This window comes from Macaca nemestrina, chromosome 9 (assembly GCF_043159975.1).
Source record: "Macaca nemestrina isolate mMacNem1 chromosome 9, mMacNem.hap1, whole genome shotgun sequence".
NCBI classification, from domain to species: domain Eukaryota; kingdom Metazoa; phylum Chordata; class Mammalia; order Primates; family Cercopithecidae; genus Macaca; species Macaca nemestrina.
In genome coordinates, this window is record NC_092133.1 from 21,156,591 (window position 1) to 21,171,165 (window position 14,575).

At 34.9% G+C, this 14,575-nt stretch overlaps 1 protein-coding gene across 12 annotated transcripts in view; it reads right to left on the reverse strand.

Annotated features, from left to right (window-relative positions):
- The window catches only part of LOC105466845 (vesicle transport through interaction with t-SNAREs 1A), a 378,345-nt gene that overhangs the window by 295,980 nt on the left and 67,790 nt on the right, over positions 1-14,575 (reverse strand). For all 12 annotated transcript variants that reach the window (XR_978492.3, XR_011607635.1, XR_011607633.1 and 9 more), the window contains exon 4: positions 1,979-2,056. Coding sequence is in view for 7 of the 12 variants with exons in the window: in XM_011715989.3 (XP_011714291.1) it covers positions 1,979-2,056 (78 nt within the window). In the remaining 5 variants the exon portion in view is untranslated. The remainder of the gene's footprint in view (positions 1-1,978; positions 2,057-14,575) is intronic.

A 14,575-nucleotide genomic window follows, 5' to 3' on the forward strand; every position in this document is an offset into this window, starting at 1 on the left:
ATTTATTGAAGTGACAGTTCCTTACATCTAAACTTCAGGTTCTCCAAGCACTTTCAGAATTTGTAAGTTTGATTTATACAAGTCCAGGGGAAATCTGTGCATAATCACTTTAAAGTGACAGGAATATAATTTGAAAAATTCAGAAAATATGAACTCAATCTATTTTTGTGGAACAGTTTTCTTTAGGCATAAAAATCATACTTATATGTATGCAAGGCAAATGTTTTAGACATATAAAATGTCCATTAAGAGAAGTGAACATGTTTGAAAAAAAAAGGGATCCCTGTCATAGAACTACAACATCCATTACAATAAAGGCGTCTGGGTAAGACAGGCACACCCCCTTCCTTTCTATTTCCTCTGCATTAGGCAGTAGTTTCAAATAAGGGAAAGATCTATAGCTGTTTAAAGAACTGACATGGGAACTACGCATTCACTTTTTTGCAAAAAAGTTAATGCTTTTTTTTTTTGCAGTAGATAGGAAATAAAACTATGATTCATTCATTCAAGAGGTATGAGCAATCTAAATCTCACTTTAAAAACAGAAGAAAATATTTCTCTCATCCTCACATTATTTAATCTATTATGAGTAAAACCCCTTTATCACATCACCCTTTTATGTTTGATGTGCTGTTTTTTTTTCCTTTAGCTATTCTCACATTTCAATCAGGGAAACTGAAATCCCAAGTCAAATCTGAACGTGTTCACATGTCTGAACTCAAGCTGATAACATCCAAATAGTGGAGGAGGTGAGATCTTTCCAAAAACAAACATCATCAGCTCAGTCATTCTTCTCTCTTTTTTGGGGGTGGGTGAGTAGAGTCCTTAATCACACAAACAGCATCCCTGTTACGGATTATAATATAATAGATAGCAATATACTATTAGCATATATAGACCCACAATGTCATCTATTTGAGATGGTAAATACAATTATGCAATTTTCATAATATGTATCAATATATAATGTTTCACTATTGTATTGAAATTTTGGTTTACTCAGTGACTGATTTATGTTCATTTTCATTTAGGCAGAGTAGAGACTTTTATAATACTTGCCAAAGTGGCATTAGTAACCATGTTCAGGTCTTGCTTCTGAAGGTCCCTATCATGTATTTTCTTTAAAAGTGTCAAAGAAAATCAGTCATTAGGGTTCTTTTGAGACATTTTTAAAGTCATCTCTACACTGAGGTTCTTAAAACTTTTTTAAACTTGTATACAGTATATGCATGAATTAATGGAGTCTGCAGTATTAATTCAAAGAAAGAGGCGGGATGTTAATTAGACTCATGACACTACGGTATGATCCAATGAGAACCGACAGCCAAGGTATAAAGCCCTTTTAAGAAGAAATTGTATCTTATTTTTTTGCCCACGCAGATCTTAAACTGCAAAAAGACTTATCCTATTATTATTATTATTATTATTATTATTATGACTATTATTTGACAGAAGCAGGTCCTCTATATTGGTATCCAAGTTCCACACTGTTGCTTCCAATTTGCATTTTGGTGAATGTATTTTTAAGAAGCCACACAATAGGAGACTGGGCTACCCTGTTGAATTTTGAAAGCTTACTTTCATTTGTTTTGCTGCAAGTGTTGATTTAATTATACTGCATTATTATCAAAGCTGTATTATGTACTTTTTTATTCCTTTTACATGTGTTTGAGGTGAAGACCTTGGCTTTGTCTGCAAACGGTGTGTTTCAAGTTATTCCTTAAGTACTAAATAATAAAGAAAAGAGAAGAAAAGATTTTTTTAAAAGATAGCAGACAGCGATCACAAGGTAAAGGGTTAAATGTAAGATCTCCAAGAAACATTTTGAAGTTGATTAAGACTCCAGCTTTGCATTAAACAGTATCGCTTCCACATGAGTTGCTGCTAATACCGTTAAGGAGCAGCTTGAGAGCCCAGTGCGCCAGTGACCTCCTTCACCCTCCAGCCACCCACCGGGCCTTCCTGATTAGCATTCTACCTGGTTCTCGGAGGAATTCCCATCATCCCCCAGGAGCTCATTCCGTACTTCGTCACTGTAGGCGATCCGTGACCTTTTCTATAAAACAAAACAAAAAGGGAGAGAGTGAGAGGAACGTTAGAAAGTAAAGGCTTCCAAGCTTTATTGGTATCAAGGCTGATCTCAAACCTCGAGAGCCCCCTAATGGAAACCTATTGGCTACAATCTGCACACCAAAGTTGTGTAAAGTTCCTGAACTTGAGAAGTTTCATGTAAATTAGAAGTTTTTAAGATGTCAATAATGAAAGGAAACTCTGTGTTGTGTAAGTATTCTATTAATATTCATAAACGGATCCGAACTTGTATATTATTCCATACATTGCCATTCAAATAAGACACTAAACTGAAAGAAATACAGCTATATAACTGTATGTCTGTAAAACTCACTAGATTGTACTTAAGGCAGGAGTATATGGTGTTTTTTTTTTTTAATATTGTGGCAGGAAATGGACATTACAAAGCTTTCAATTTAGGACTTTAAAAGTCTCTAATACTAGGGTAATAATTATATCTCCAACTATACTCTGCAATGCCTAGAATAGCATGTCTATATTTCTTTCATTATTGTGATGTTACTAACCAGAAAGAGAGGGAATTTAAAAGCCCCTCCTCTGTACAAACAATAATTTAAATGTCTCCCAGCTCTCTATAAATAATGGCCTAAGGAAAAGTAATGAAAGTGTGTGTGCGCATGTGTGCATGCATGCGTGCATGTGTGTCTGGTAAAAGAAACTAAATTTCCCAGTCACAGTAAATAAAGGCAAGTAGGCTATGAGTCAACTTTTCACAGTCCCAGTAAATAAAGACAAGTGGGCTATGAGTCAATGTTTCACACACTGAAAATGTGTTTTACAAGAAATACACCCTTCTCTATGAAGTCAGAGGGACATGTCTGCAAGCAATTCATGAATTATCTAAATGTATACACATTCGGAAAAGCCAAAAGACTGAACAGTCGTTGGAAAGCTAAAGTGTGGGCCTCAGATCCCACTTCAGCATCACTATTTCAGATTTGCAAGTTGCTTTGTTGTCTTTTCTGCTTCAGAATTCACTAAGAAAACCATTCCATTAAAAAATGGCAGCTGGAAAACAGTAATCTCTTCCTCACTTGCAATCTAGAGTTTGGGACTTAAAATTTCTTACTTGTTCAACTGTGATCTGAAAAAGTATTGTAGTTTAAAAGGACTATCAATTCCAGAGCAGATGTCAACAATATGATTTTTAAATTAGATTTTAAACTAGTGAATAAGCAACACTGCTTGACCACATAGAGATCATAATACCTTAAACATCAAACATATTACATTTGAATTTAAAAGAACCTTAGACAAGAACAACCAATACACTTTAAATCATTTTGAAGTTACAACTTTTCCCAGTTGGGGTTCCTTATCTTAACCACAAAACACAGAAAATTATTTCAGTAACTATGTTTATCAATTCTCCCAAGGATGGTGCATAAGAAAAAATTTAGTTCATTACATATATTTGAAGACAAGGCTTAAGTCTCTGGCAGAATCCAGTTGAAAAGGTTGAATGGAGTAGAAATAAAAATAAATAAATCTAGACATTCCTTTGCTTTTTAGGGAAAAAAATAAGTTTCATGGAATTCTAAAGGTAACTCTGGTTAAACTGACACTGGAACACTGGGGTCCTGACTCACAGCTCAGTGCTCATTCTACCACACAAAATTTCCTCTTCATTCTATTACCTTTTTAGGAAAAAGGCACAAGAATTGCAAAATGTTTTGATATTAAGGAGACGGTGGCACCCACTCCCTGCCCTGAGTCTCCACCCTAACCCCCATTTCCCCGCCACAAATGCCATATCTTATACCTTGGCTTCTGCAATAAGTCTATAAGTAGATAAATAAAACCAGCAATATTGCAGAGAGGAGGACAGAGTAAAGAACTCAAGTCCTCAGCATGAAGTCAGTAAAGATATCTATATCAGATCTCTCGACAATTCAGTAGTGACCCAACTCAGTCATTTGTGAACATGCCAGACTTTTCACCATCACAAACAGCATATATTAAGCCTGGTTCTCTTATTGTATTTACTGAAGCCATTATTAATTAGCTATTCCTATTGACTTCATACAGAATCACATTTAAAAATGCTAAATTATCAGGGCAGTCCACTTCATGGCCTTAATACGATATTTAGATCAAGCCAAAGCTTGCTTTTGCTCATTTGGAGTTCCTACTACAGTAGCTTCAAACTAGCTAAGCAAAAGTATTTTACAGCATTAAAGGAAATGGAAACCTTTAAACAGGCTGTGGTATCAGAGCTGCCTTTTTAATTATTCATTTCATCACTATGGGGGACAAAAACATTCCACAGTATGCAAGAGTATCATATGGAGATTGTTTTTGTTTTCTCCCTTTTTTCACCAAAATACCAACAAATTGGCATAGATTGTTCAATTACATTATATTCTTATTTTGATTTACTATACTTCAAAAGGAGAAAATTATAAATGTGTATCCCTAAATATCTAATCTTGGTTTGGTTAGAATCCACTGCTTTTAAAAACCAGCAATTAAGAGTGTACATGCTCAGCAACAGAGGAGAACTAAGGCTTTATCCACAGTTGAAGGGTGGTCCCTGTAAATGTCATTCTTTAGCATTGGGATGGTAAAAACTGGTTGTTTGGATGGCTTTCTGGATATAATTAAGCAAATGATATGCTGAGTTTAACAAAGTGGTCTCTAACAGGACTGACTTTTCTTAAAGAATGAAAAGACAACTCATTTCAAATATCAGAAATAGTTCCTCACGAGCATGACACAACAACGCTGAAAACTGAACTCTTTATATGTGAGTTTCATTTTCCAAACAGAAAACAAATCAAGACTATTAAAAAAAAACAACTAATTATATTTAGATGCCCAACATTGGTATTTTCTCATAATTTTTTACGACTTGAAAGTTTAAGTTAGCTGATTGTACCTAACCATAACTGAGTCTGCAAGATCATTATTAAACTAACTGAATACCAAAAAAGGGGAAAAATCCTTTGAATGACAAACTGCTTATTTTATGGGTAATTTTCCTCTAAGACATCAATAAATTATGTTACCTTTTATGGAATTAAAAAAAATCTCATGCTACATTAATAAGTACCTACACAATAATTTAATTTCGAAGATTCAAAGTTAATAAAACTCAAGCATTTACTGTATCTTGATAAAGTTCACTAAAATATTTTTTCTTTATTATCAACGGTATAAAATTTGTACTTTAGCCAAATGCAAACATGAGAATTTGAGCTGGAAATGTCACACATTCAGCTACAGTTTGAAGGAGCCCAATTCATAATGCATTTTATAAATACTTAATGACTTCTATACATAAGCTAACCAGGCAAATCAAGAAATTGTCAACATTTTTAGTCTTAGTTGTCAGTTACCACTGTCTACTGGTGCTTTATATGTGGCTTCTGGAGAAGACAGAAGCTCTATGCAGTTTGTAATCTACTGCAATTTCTGGTCTGTACCATAAGAGTGGAAAAGCTTCAGCTGACAATACTTGCCACACACACACATACACACACAACATACACAGAGTTAAATACAAGAGTACTCCTCACTTTTAATTGTGTGTTTGTGTAAAGTTTACTTCTTGTAACTTATATACTTTGGCAGACTACATGGTTAGAAAGAAAATCTACAGACCATACATGAACTATAGAAAAAATATGACAAATAAACAACTGATCGTTACCTCTAAGAAGTTAGATGCACTAGTTTCAATGGCTATTTTAAACTGATAACACAAGTGAGTTATGAATGTGAGAATTTCGGATTCAAGGCGATTTTTGATTTTTACTTGGTATAAGAACAGGTCCTTTGCATACTGATTGGCTGATTTTCTTAAAGCCAAGTTCAAACAGATACACTTGCTCAGTTCTGTCTGGAAATTTGGCTTGAAACAATCTTTCTACTTGACCCAAGCCTTGACATTTCCCAACTGAACTGAATGTGTTCCTGGACAGGCACTGCGAAATTAGAAACAAAACGAATTAACTTAGCTTAAACTAATTAAAAACTGTGATCTGTGGTACCGCCTCCTGTCTGATTCTACATGTGAAATAGAGTATACGTAACCAGAATGAGGATTCTACAGCCCAGAAATAGCAAAAGCATAACAATGAAGTTGGTTTATTACTAAAGCGTATATGAGAATTTAATTTCCATGGCGTGCACATGGCAAAGCAATTGCTTAAATTGCCTCACCTGGGAATTTAATACAATGTTATCATCAGACCAGCCACATTGTAAATAGATTTATAATGCTTTCCATGTGCTGTACTCTGTTGCATATGAATTAAGTAATGATCTGGTATTACAATAAAATCAGCTAGTTCCCACACCTGGCAGACAGGATATTTCACTAAATTAATACCCAAACAGCTACATCACAAGGCATAGGAGAGCAAACCATCTCAAAGGCATTCGACTTGAGTTTTACATGGGATGCAAATACTTGATGGCTATGTAGAATGTCACCACATTGAATAGGGCTGCTGAAGACAATCTGTTTCTAACATCTGTATCACAGAATTAAGACGTTCTCATTCCCATTCGATTTTGGCCTAATTTTCTTCATTCAGCACTTTAATTACTAATCAGCAATCCACAACATTCACAAACACTAAGCAAGCCCTTTATTCTAATCTATGTGCTGCAGACAGCCAAATAATTGATACAGAGTGCAGTATGGTTTTGGTAAGTAATGAAAGAACAGCTTGTCCTACTTCCTAATCAAATGGGTCTATAGAAGAAATGGTTAATAGATTTCTCCATAGGTCTAAAACAAATTACCCAGTCTGGCCAGACTTTTCCATTGCTTCTACCATGTCTTTCAGTCTCCATATATTTAATAATGCCCAAGGTTACCAGGTGATACATCTATTAAAAATTGCTATGCTTTCATAGCCAAAGAATTTAACTGCTCCAAAGAATTTAACTGCTCCTGTTATAATTAACACTTTGGGATATCTACAGAAAACCATGAAATTATATTGATTAGTTAGTCATATAATTGCTGGCATTCATTTCTTACCTAATTTTATCTGGTTCTAATTAAATAATATCATACTTCTGTAATGCCCAGATGGCATTTTCCAAAATGCATCTATCTTTGGCACCAAGCGTTCCATTTTTAGCCTCACTTCTATTTCTCATGGACAATTTCAGCTTTTCAGCCACATACCACCCCTGCACCAGGACTCAAAAAGGCTCATCAATCCAGGACAGAAAGCTCACATAGTCCAGAAAAAAAATTAAATGGAATGTATGAATTTTTGTTTATCACGGTATTCTCTATGCTGTATTAATTTCTAGCAAAAAGCAATTTAAGGTTAAAACATGTATCATACTACATGGCTTAGGTAAAGGTAAAGAAAATTGTTAGATAAATGTTTGATCCCTGGAACATTGTTAGGATGGATGGAAAAGCACAGGGTACTAAATAAAAAGAACAGTGATAGCATTTCAGTATGTGATCTTGGTCGAATTAAGTTTTCTGAGCATCAGTTTCTTCATCTCTAAAATAATGGTATAGTATTTATTTCCGAGGGCTGTTGTGGAGATTCAAATGTTATAAACAAATGCAAACCTATCCTAACACTTTGTATATGATGACCTTCAGAGCATGTGCAACTAAATTTTAGTTGATAAATACTGGAAAGGATGCAATAAAGTAGGCATACATGGCTGAAAGTATAAATTATGCATCCTTCTTAAAAAATCATTTGCCAATACATACCAAAAATGGCTTTAAAAACCTGTATTATTTAGATCCTATAATTCCACCATTACTGTTTGCCCAATTCCTTATTTTATGGTGCTGCAATTTCTGGATGGCTTCCAATAGTAAAAAACTTTACTGCATTTCTTTAATGCTATCAGAGAAAGTAAGTTCCAATCTGTTTCTTCTATGTAGTCATTCCTCTAAACATGGCTTGCTCTTGCTCAAGGGACTGTTTAGAGTTAAAGGTCAAGCTCATTCGCTGGAAGGTGCACATGCCACATGTCACCAATACTGTAGCATTAATAAAGGGAAAGCACACTTTGTGTCTATCATAAGCTCATGGCCAATGGACCATATGCAAGCCACCAGAGAAAAAATACTAACACACCCTGCTGCAAGGCTACCAACAGAGCTGGAAAGTAGGTTACCATGAGACTGCTGAAATAATCCATTGTTCTTTAGCATGCAACACCAGAAAAAAAGTTAAAAATTAGTTTTAAAAATTTTTGTCTTTTTATCGTAATCACTCTCATTTATTATTTTTGCTTATACTTTCAAACACATTTTCCATGTTCAAAATGGAAATTTATGTTCTGGCTATAAACAATAAAATAAATTATACCACATTTCCCCTTGTTTTTAAAATTTAGCTATATCATATGCGAATATTTATATGCATATCATGAGGTTTTATACACACACACACACACACACACACACAGAGAGAGACTAACAAACCCATTTGCAATCCATATGGAATAATAACTATGTTTACAATGCTAGGACAGACTTTTATTTATATTAGGAACTCTGCCCATATTGCTGCTATATCATTTAATGATTTGCAAAACAGAGAGCCCAGAAATTATGCAACTGCACTTCTTCATTTCCTCTTCCAGCATTTCTAAACTTTAGCCTGTAATTTAAATGTAGCATTAATGTTTCAAAGGGCAACATAAGTTAGTGTCATGGCCCCATTTGCTTGCATATGCTTGCAGTTTATGACTTTTGACACTGCTATTGAATACGGTGTGGCTGTGTCTTAAATCATGTTAGCTTGTCAATCAACAATTAAATTACTTCATTCAGAAAATCAGCTCGTGATAGAATGCCCAGATGTTGTTGTCAGCATCTGGAATAGTGTAAGTATGCAGTGGAGGAAATCTAATCCTTTAAAGTCTTTTGATATGTAAAATAAAATAACTCCATAGACTCTACTTGAAATAATCAAAATATCAAAATGTTTATTATCTTGTTTGTTAATGATTTATAAATATACTATACACCCCACTGGAAAATGTTACTCCGATAAATAAATGTTTTGCATTAGATGCTTCATTTGTATTTTAAAGTAAACTACTACAACAAAGTATATACGTGTATACAAGTAATTCATATAATGCTAGTTTCTCATATAATGCTAGTTTCTCTATATCATCTGCCTAGCACTGGGAAGGAAAAGGGGTCATTCATTGAAAATCTGTCCATAGTCACAGTTTCAAGTGATCTAGACATCCAAGAACAAGTTATCCTGAGGAGTGTCTGTAACTGACACCAACTTATCACGTGAGGCTTCATCTGGATCAGGCTGCAAATTTAGAGACAAAGGGTCCTAAGCCAGATGAATGATATATCCAAGGCCACAAAGCTAGGAAAGATGAGGCAGAACAAGGACAGAACCCATTCCTCAATGCCAGTGTTCTTTTCACTTTATTACACCGCCACAACAGGCTGGAGTCCCCCTACCTTCCTTCTCCAAAGCCAAGGTTGGGTGCACGATTCACCTAGTTCTATGAACTTATCACCAGCTAGTTAGTCTAAAGGTTTTGTTTCTGGTCACCCTTCTCTAAAAACAACAAACCTTTATATGTTGTTATCAACAGCTAGAATATTGGATACCAATCGAGAGTTCAAGGGTGATAAATGCTTAAGGTAAACTGTTTTATTTGATAGAACAAAGCATCCGATCTCAGAGGGTGAGTCATAACCACACCTATGGGTGTTATTTAGATATGTTTCAAGATTAATCTTCAAAGGCTGTACCATAAAGCAACAATAGCCTACCTATGGGTCAGAGAGGAGCCGCACCAGCTATTAAGATGTGTTCAGAACTGCCTGCTTACTCAGAAAATCTGCTAACTCCTGGTTACTTTAAAATTCTAGATTGCAATCAGCCACCTCATAGGCAAACAATTTTTATAACCTATTTTCCTGGTACTTACTTTTGGACCCATGTTGCGACAGATTCTTTATTATAGACTACGCTGTGATATAGTGAGGTTATAGGGTTCATAATTCAGAGATATATAATGTCTTTTAATGTTTTATGGATATAGCCAATGAAACTATGATGCTTAGGCAATATAAGAAAATTATTTTAGCCCAAATTTTCTACGAAAACATTTTGACGGTTACTTCTATACTAGGGTGACCCAAAACAAAATATAATGAATATGAAACTTCATGTCTCATTCATAAGTAACATGTTCTTCCTGAAAGATTCTCCATTTTAGGTTAAATAAAATAAAATCTTGCCTACTCAGATGTTTTGCTTCATCAATTAAGTGTTTTCTTGTGTATCTTCAATGTTTCATCCTCTACTGGTTCTTTCCTTTATGGTAGGTATATCAACACTTTTAAGTGTATCTCAGCTTTACACATTTTTAAAAGTTATGTCATATATATATATATATATATATATATATATATAAATTTAGCATTAATGTTTCAAAAGGTAACATAAGTTAGTACCATGACCCCACTTGCTTGCATATGCTTGCAGTTTACAACTTTTGACATCTATCTATCTATCTATCTATCTATCTATCTATCTATCTATCTATCTATCTATCTATCTAGAGAGAGAGAGAGAGAGATGAGGTCTCAGCATGCTGCCCAGGCTGGTCTTGAACTCCTTGGGCTCAAGCAATTCTCCCATCTCTGCCTCCCAAAGTGCTGGGGTTACAGGTATGAGCCACAGCACCTGGCAGTTATTTCATTCTACATTACTCTCCCCCAGCAAATGCCCAACCTCTCTTTATGCTTCCCTTCCTAGCCAAGCTTCTTAACCCATTTATTCCCAGTGTTCCATTACTGGAACGCTAAGCTTGTGGGAGTTATTTATATCCTACCACTCAAGGTCATGGCAAAGGTCTGAGTGTTCACACAAAAAAATATGCACCCTCCAGCATAAATGGGTTAATAGACTATTTTACATGCACTAACTCCACTTATTCATGTCTCAGTCATTTCTCAGCTTATTATGAACTAGATGCCTTTCTACCACTCTGCAGGTCTTTCAAAGATCACCAGTGACTTCCTAGTTGTCAAAATTATTGGTCATGTTTTGTAAATGAACTTTTTATTTTATGATTGTTTCAGATTTATAAAAAGGTTGCAACAACAGCACAGAGAGTTCCCATATAACCCACACCCAGTTTGTCACAATTAATAAATTATTCATTATTATTAAAGTCATCCTTTTTTTCAGATTTGCTAAGCTTTTACCTAATGTTCATTTTCTATTCCAGGATCCCATCCAAGACTCCACATTATATTTAATAGTCATGTCTTCTTAGGCTCCTCTTGGCTGTAATAGTTTCTCAGACTCACTTGTTTTTGATGACCTTGACAGTTTTGAGGAGTGGTGCTCAGGTATTTTATAAAATGTCCCTCAACTAGGATTTGCCTGATATTTTTCTCACGACCAGATTGGAGTCATATATTTTAGGGAGGCAGATCCCAGAAGGAAAGTGCCACTTTGATCACATCATATCAAAGCTACATACAATCAGCATGACTCACCATTATTGATGCTGACCTTGATCACTTGACTGAGGTAGTATTTATCAGGTTTATCCACTGTAAAGTTACCCTTTTCCTCTTTTCATGTTGTACTCACTATGCATTAGCTCACATGTAAGGAGTTGGGAATTAGGCTCCATCCCCTTGAGAGTGGAGTATCTACATAAATTATTTGGCATTCTATTGCATAGGAGATTTGTCTATTCAATCATTAGTCCAATCATCTATTCGTACCAGTATGGCGTCACGGCTATTTATTTTATATTCTGGGTTATCATCCAGCACTACTTCATTTCTTTTGTTGCTCAGATGGTGCCAATTTTTGCTGCAATGGTCACTTTTCAGTCCTTTTTCAGGTCTGACCTCTTGATAGTACCTGAACTGTTGCCCACTTTCTCCTTAACAGATTCAGCACCATGCTCCCTTTGAATTCCTCCCATCCTTGGAGGAATTGTACTTCTCTTTCTCAGTCTCTCCTTAGTCTCCTTCATTGTAACTTCTCTCACAATCTGCCCATGAATGCTGGTGTTCCCCTAGGTCTCTGTCCTTAGCCCACTTCTCACTCATCTGAATGATCTCTTTTATACCTATTGTTCAAACCATCACCCAGGAGCTGGCAAAGATGTTTTCTGCATATGCTACTACAAATCCAATTCCTATTGAGCACTTAAATAATATAAAGGCATCTCAGGCTTAACACAGACCAAGGAGAATATTCTCTTTCTTCTACCGAATGCTCCACCTCCTGTTTTCCCTAGTGATGGATAGTATAACCATGCACATGGTATTCTTAGATAAAAACCTAAAAATTATCCCAGTCTTTCCTTCGCTACACAGATCCAATCAATCAGCAGGCCTTAACAATTAAACCCTTATTTTTCAGAATATCTACAACTGGGGCCCTTGGCCCTATTTCCAGTATGTTTGTTATCTTATGCATTAGTCCCCATTCTTTCTTTATAACTGTTATTAACATATATTTCTCATCCCTCTTTTTATATATGAATTATATTTGGGAGATATTTGGATGGAAAGACTGACATGTTTTTGGCAGAGGTAAGCCAATAGGTCCAAAGTCTCAGTTCCTCATTTTGGGCAGAAAAGGAGATACCTTTTCTAGCAGAATGTCAAAGTTATAAATGAATAATTGTCTAAAAATATAACTTATTTCAGGATAGAAATATTAAAATAGAAAGCAACTATATTCAACAAAAGCCAATATACTATGGGAAAATGGTAAGCAACAGACCACTCTCCAACTTTATAAGTCAATACCACATTTCTCTTTAATTTCAAATATAGGCATATCTCATATCAGCTGTTTTATTGTTCTCATGAGTTAGATATTCCCATTTTTTATTATGTAGAAGCTAAAAGACCACCATTTCAAACGAGATGATGTGCATGCATATTTCTTCTTTGTTTGTCTGATTTGTGGACCTGAGGAATATGGATTACCTCTGTTATCTGCACAAGAAGCTCTGCTACAAGCCTGGCATTCAGTTTGCTTTTATCTCTGAGACCCCAAATTGTACTGTTAGGCAACAGAGGGCACTTATCTAGATTGAACTGTCATACAAATAGATTTTTGTCAGCCATTCAATTTGTATTGGGGAACATGCCAACAAAAACAAAACCCAGCAATTTAAAACAACAATCCTATCCTCTAGTGACAGGAACAAATTGCTGCATTTCAAATGAATAAGAATTACTATAGATCGCACATCTTGCATGTGGGTGCTACAGGAAGAAAAATGTTCTTGGAACTAATTCTGTCTAGTTTTTCTGGCTGTAGTCTAATATAAGAAAGGCACATAGTATGCCTAATACTAATAAACATACAAAAAAAAAAAAAGCCATGAACAAAAAGGAATTAATTGTTATCTGAGGAGAATGAGGCTGCCTAATGAAGTTCCAAGTCAAAATTCAGTGGCTAGATGAAGGTGACATTATGTTGCATTTTGAATCTGTTCTCTGATCTACGGTCCCTCCAGGAATGCAGGTAGTGCCTCTGCCCACAAAACAGTCAATTTGAGAAGTGAGACCATAATTCTCCTTAGGCCTAAATTGATTCTGGCTCTATGTCTTCAATATCCATAAAGAAAAAGCAAAAACTAGTAAACTGACCTCACCACAGTTACACTGTATCTCAGGCCATCTGGAAGAATATTCAGAGTTGATCTATTCAGAGTTGATGTTAACATCAAATGCTAAATATATTGATAATTCATAATTAAATCAATAAAAAATAATAAAATTTTCACAATTGAAAAGTCTATTCATCAATATCTAAAATAATTAATTTCCCCCTCTATTATGTTTATGTTATTTGAGTTGAATCCTGTTCCCTTTGATAAGCCATATCTTCATTCTGATATTTTATAGCTAATCCTTCAGTGAAACTCAGTCTTGGACTTGTGGAATCATAAACTACCGTAAGAGACATAAGCAAACGTGCAAATTCAGCCCTATGACTCTGCATCAAGCGGAAACAGAAAATAAGTAAGAGTCAAAAACTTCACTTGAACTAAATTTAAGTAAAATTTAGTAATTTTACTAAACAAATCTAATTAGTTCAATTTTTCAAAGGTAAATATTTACATTTTAAAAATGTTTTCTTATATTAGATAAGAATTTAGTACTTTCAAAATTCTGTAATATGTCACTTGGTAAAGCTGTAGCATTATATGTTACAGTAACAGGGACTTATGTTAAGACTTAAGACTTTACCAAAGAACAATTACAAAAAATGATATATTCCATATACAGGCATGAAAAGGACCTCATTGTTGGTAGTTAAAATAGATAACAGGACAAAGGCAAGGTGAAATATAATGTTTCAAGTTACCGCTACATTTTGTTAAATAGTAGAGCTGACAATAAAACATTTTTACTTCAAAAGAAGTTATAAAATTATATTACTTTAAAAACATGAAACAACATACCAATACTTAATGGGATGCAGCAAAAGCAGTCCTAAGAGGGGAGTTTATAGCA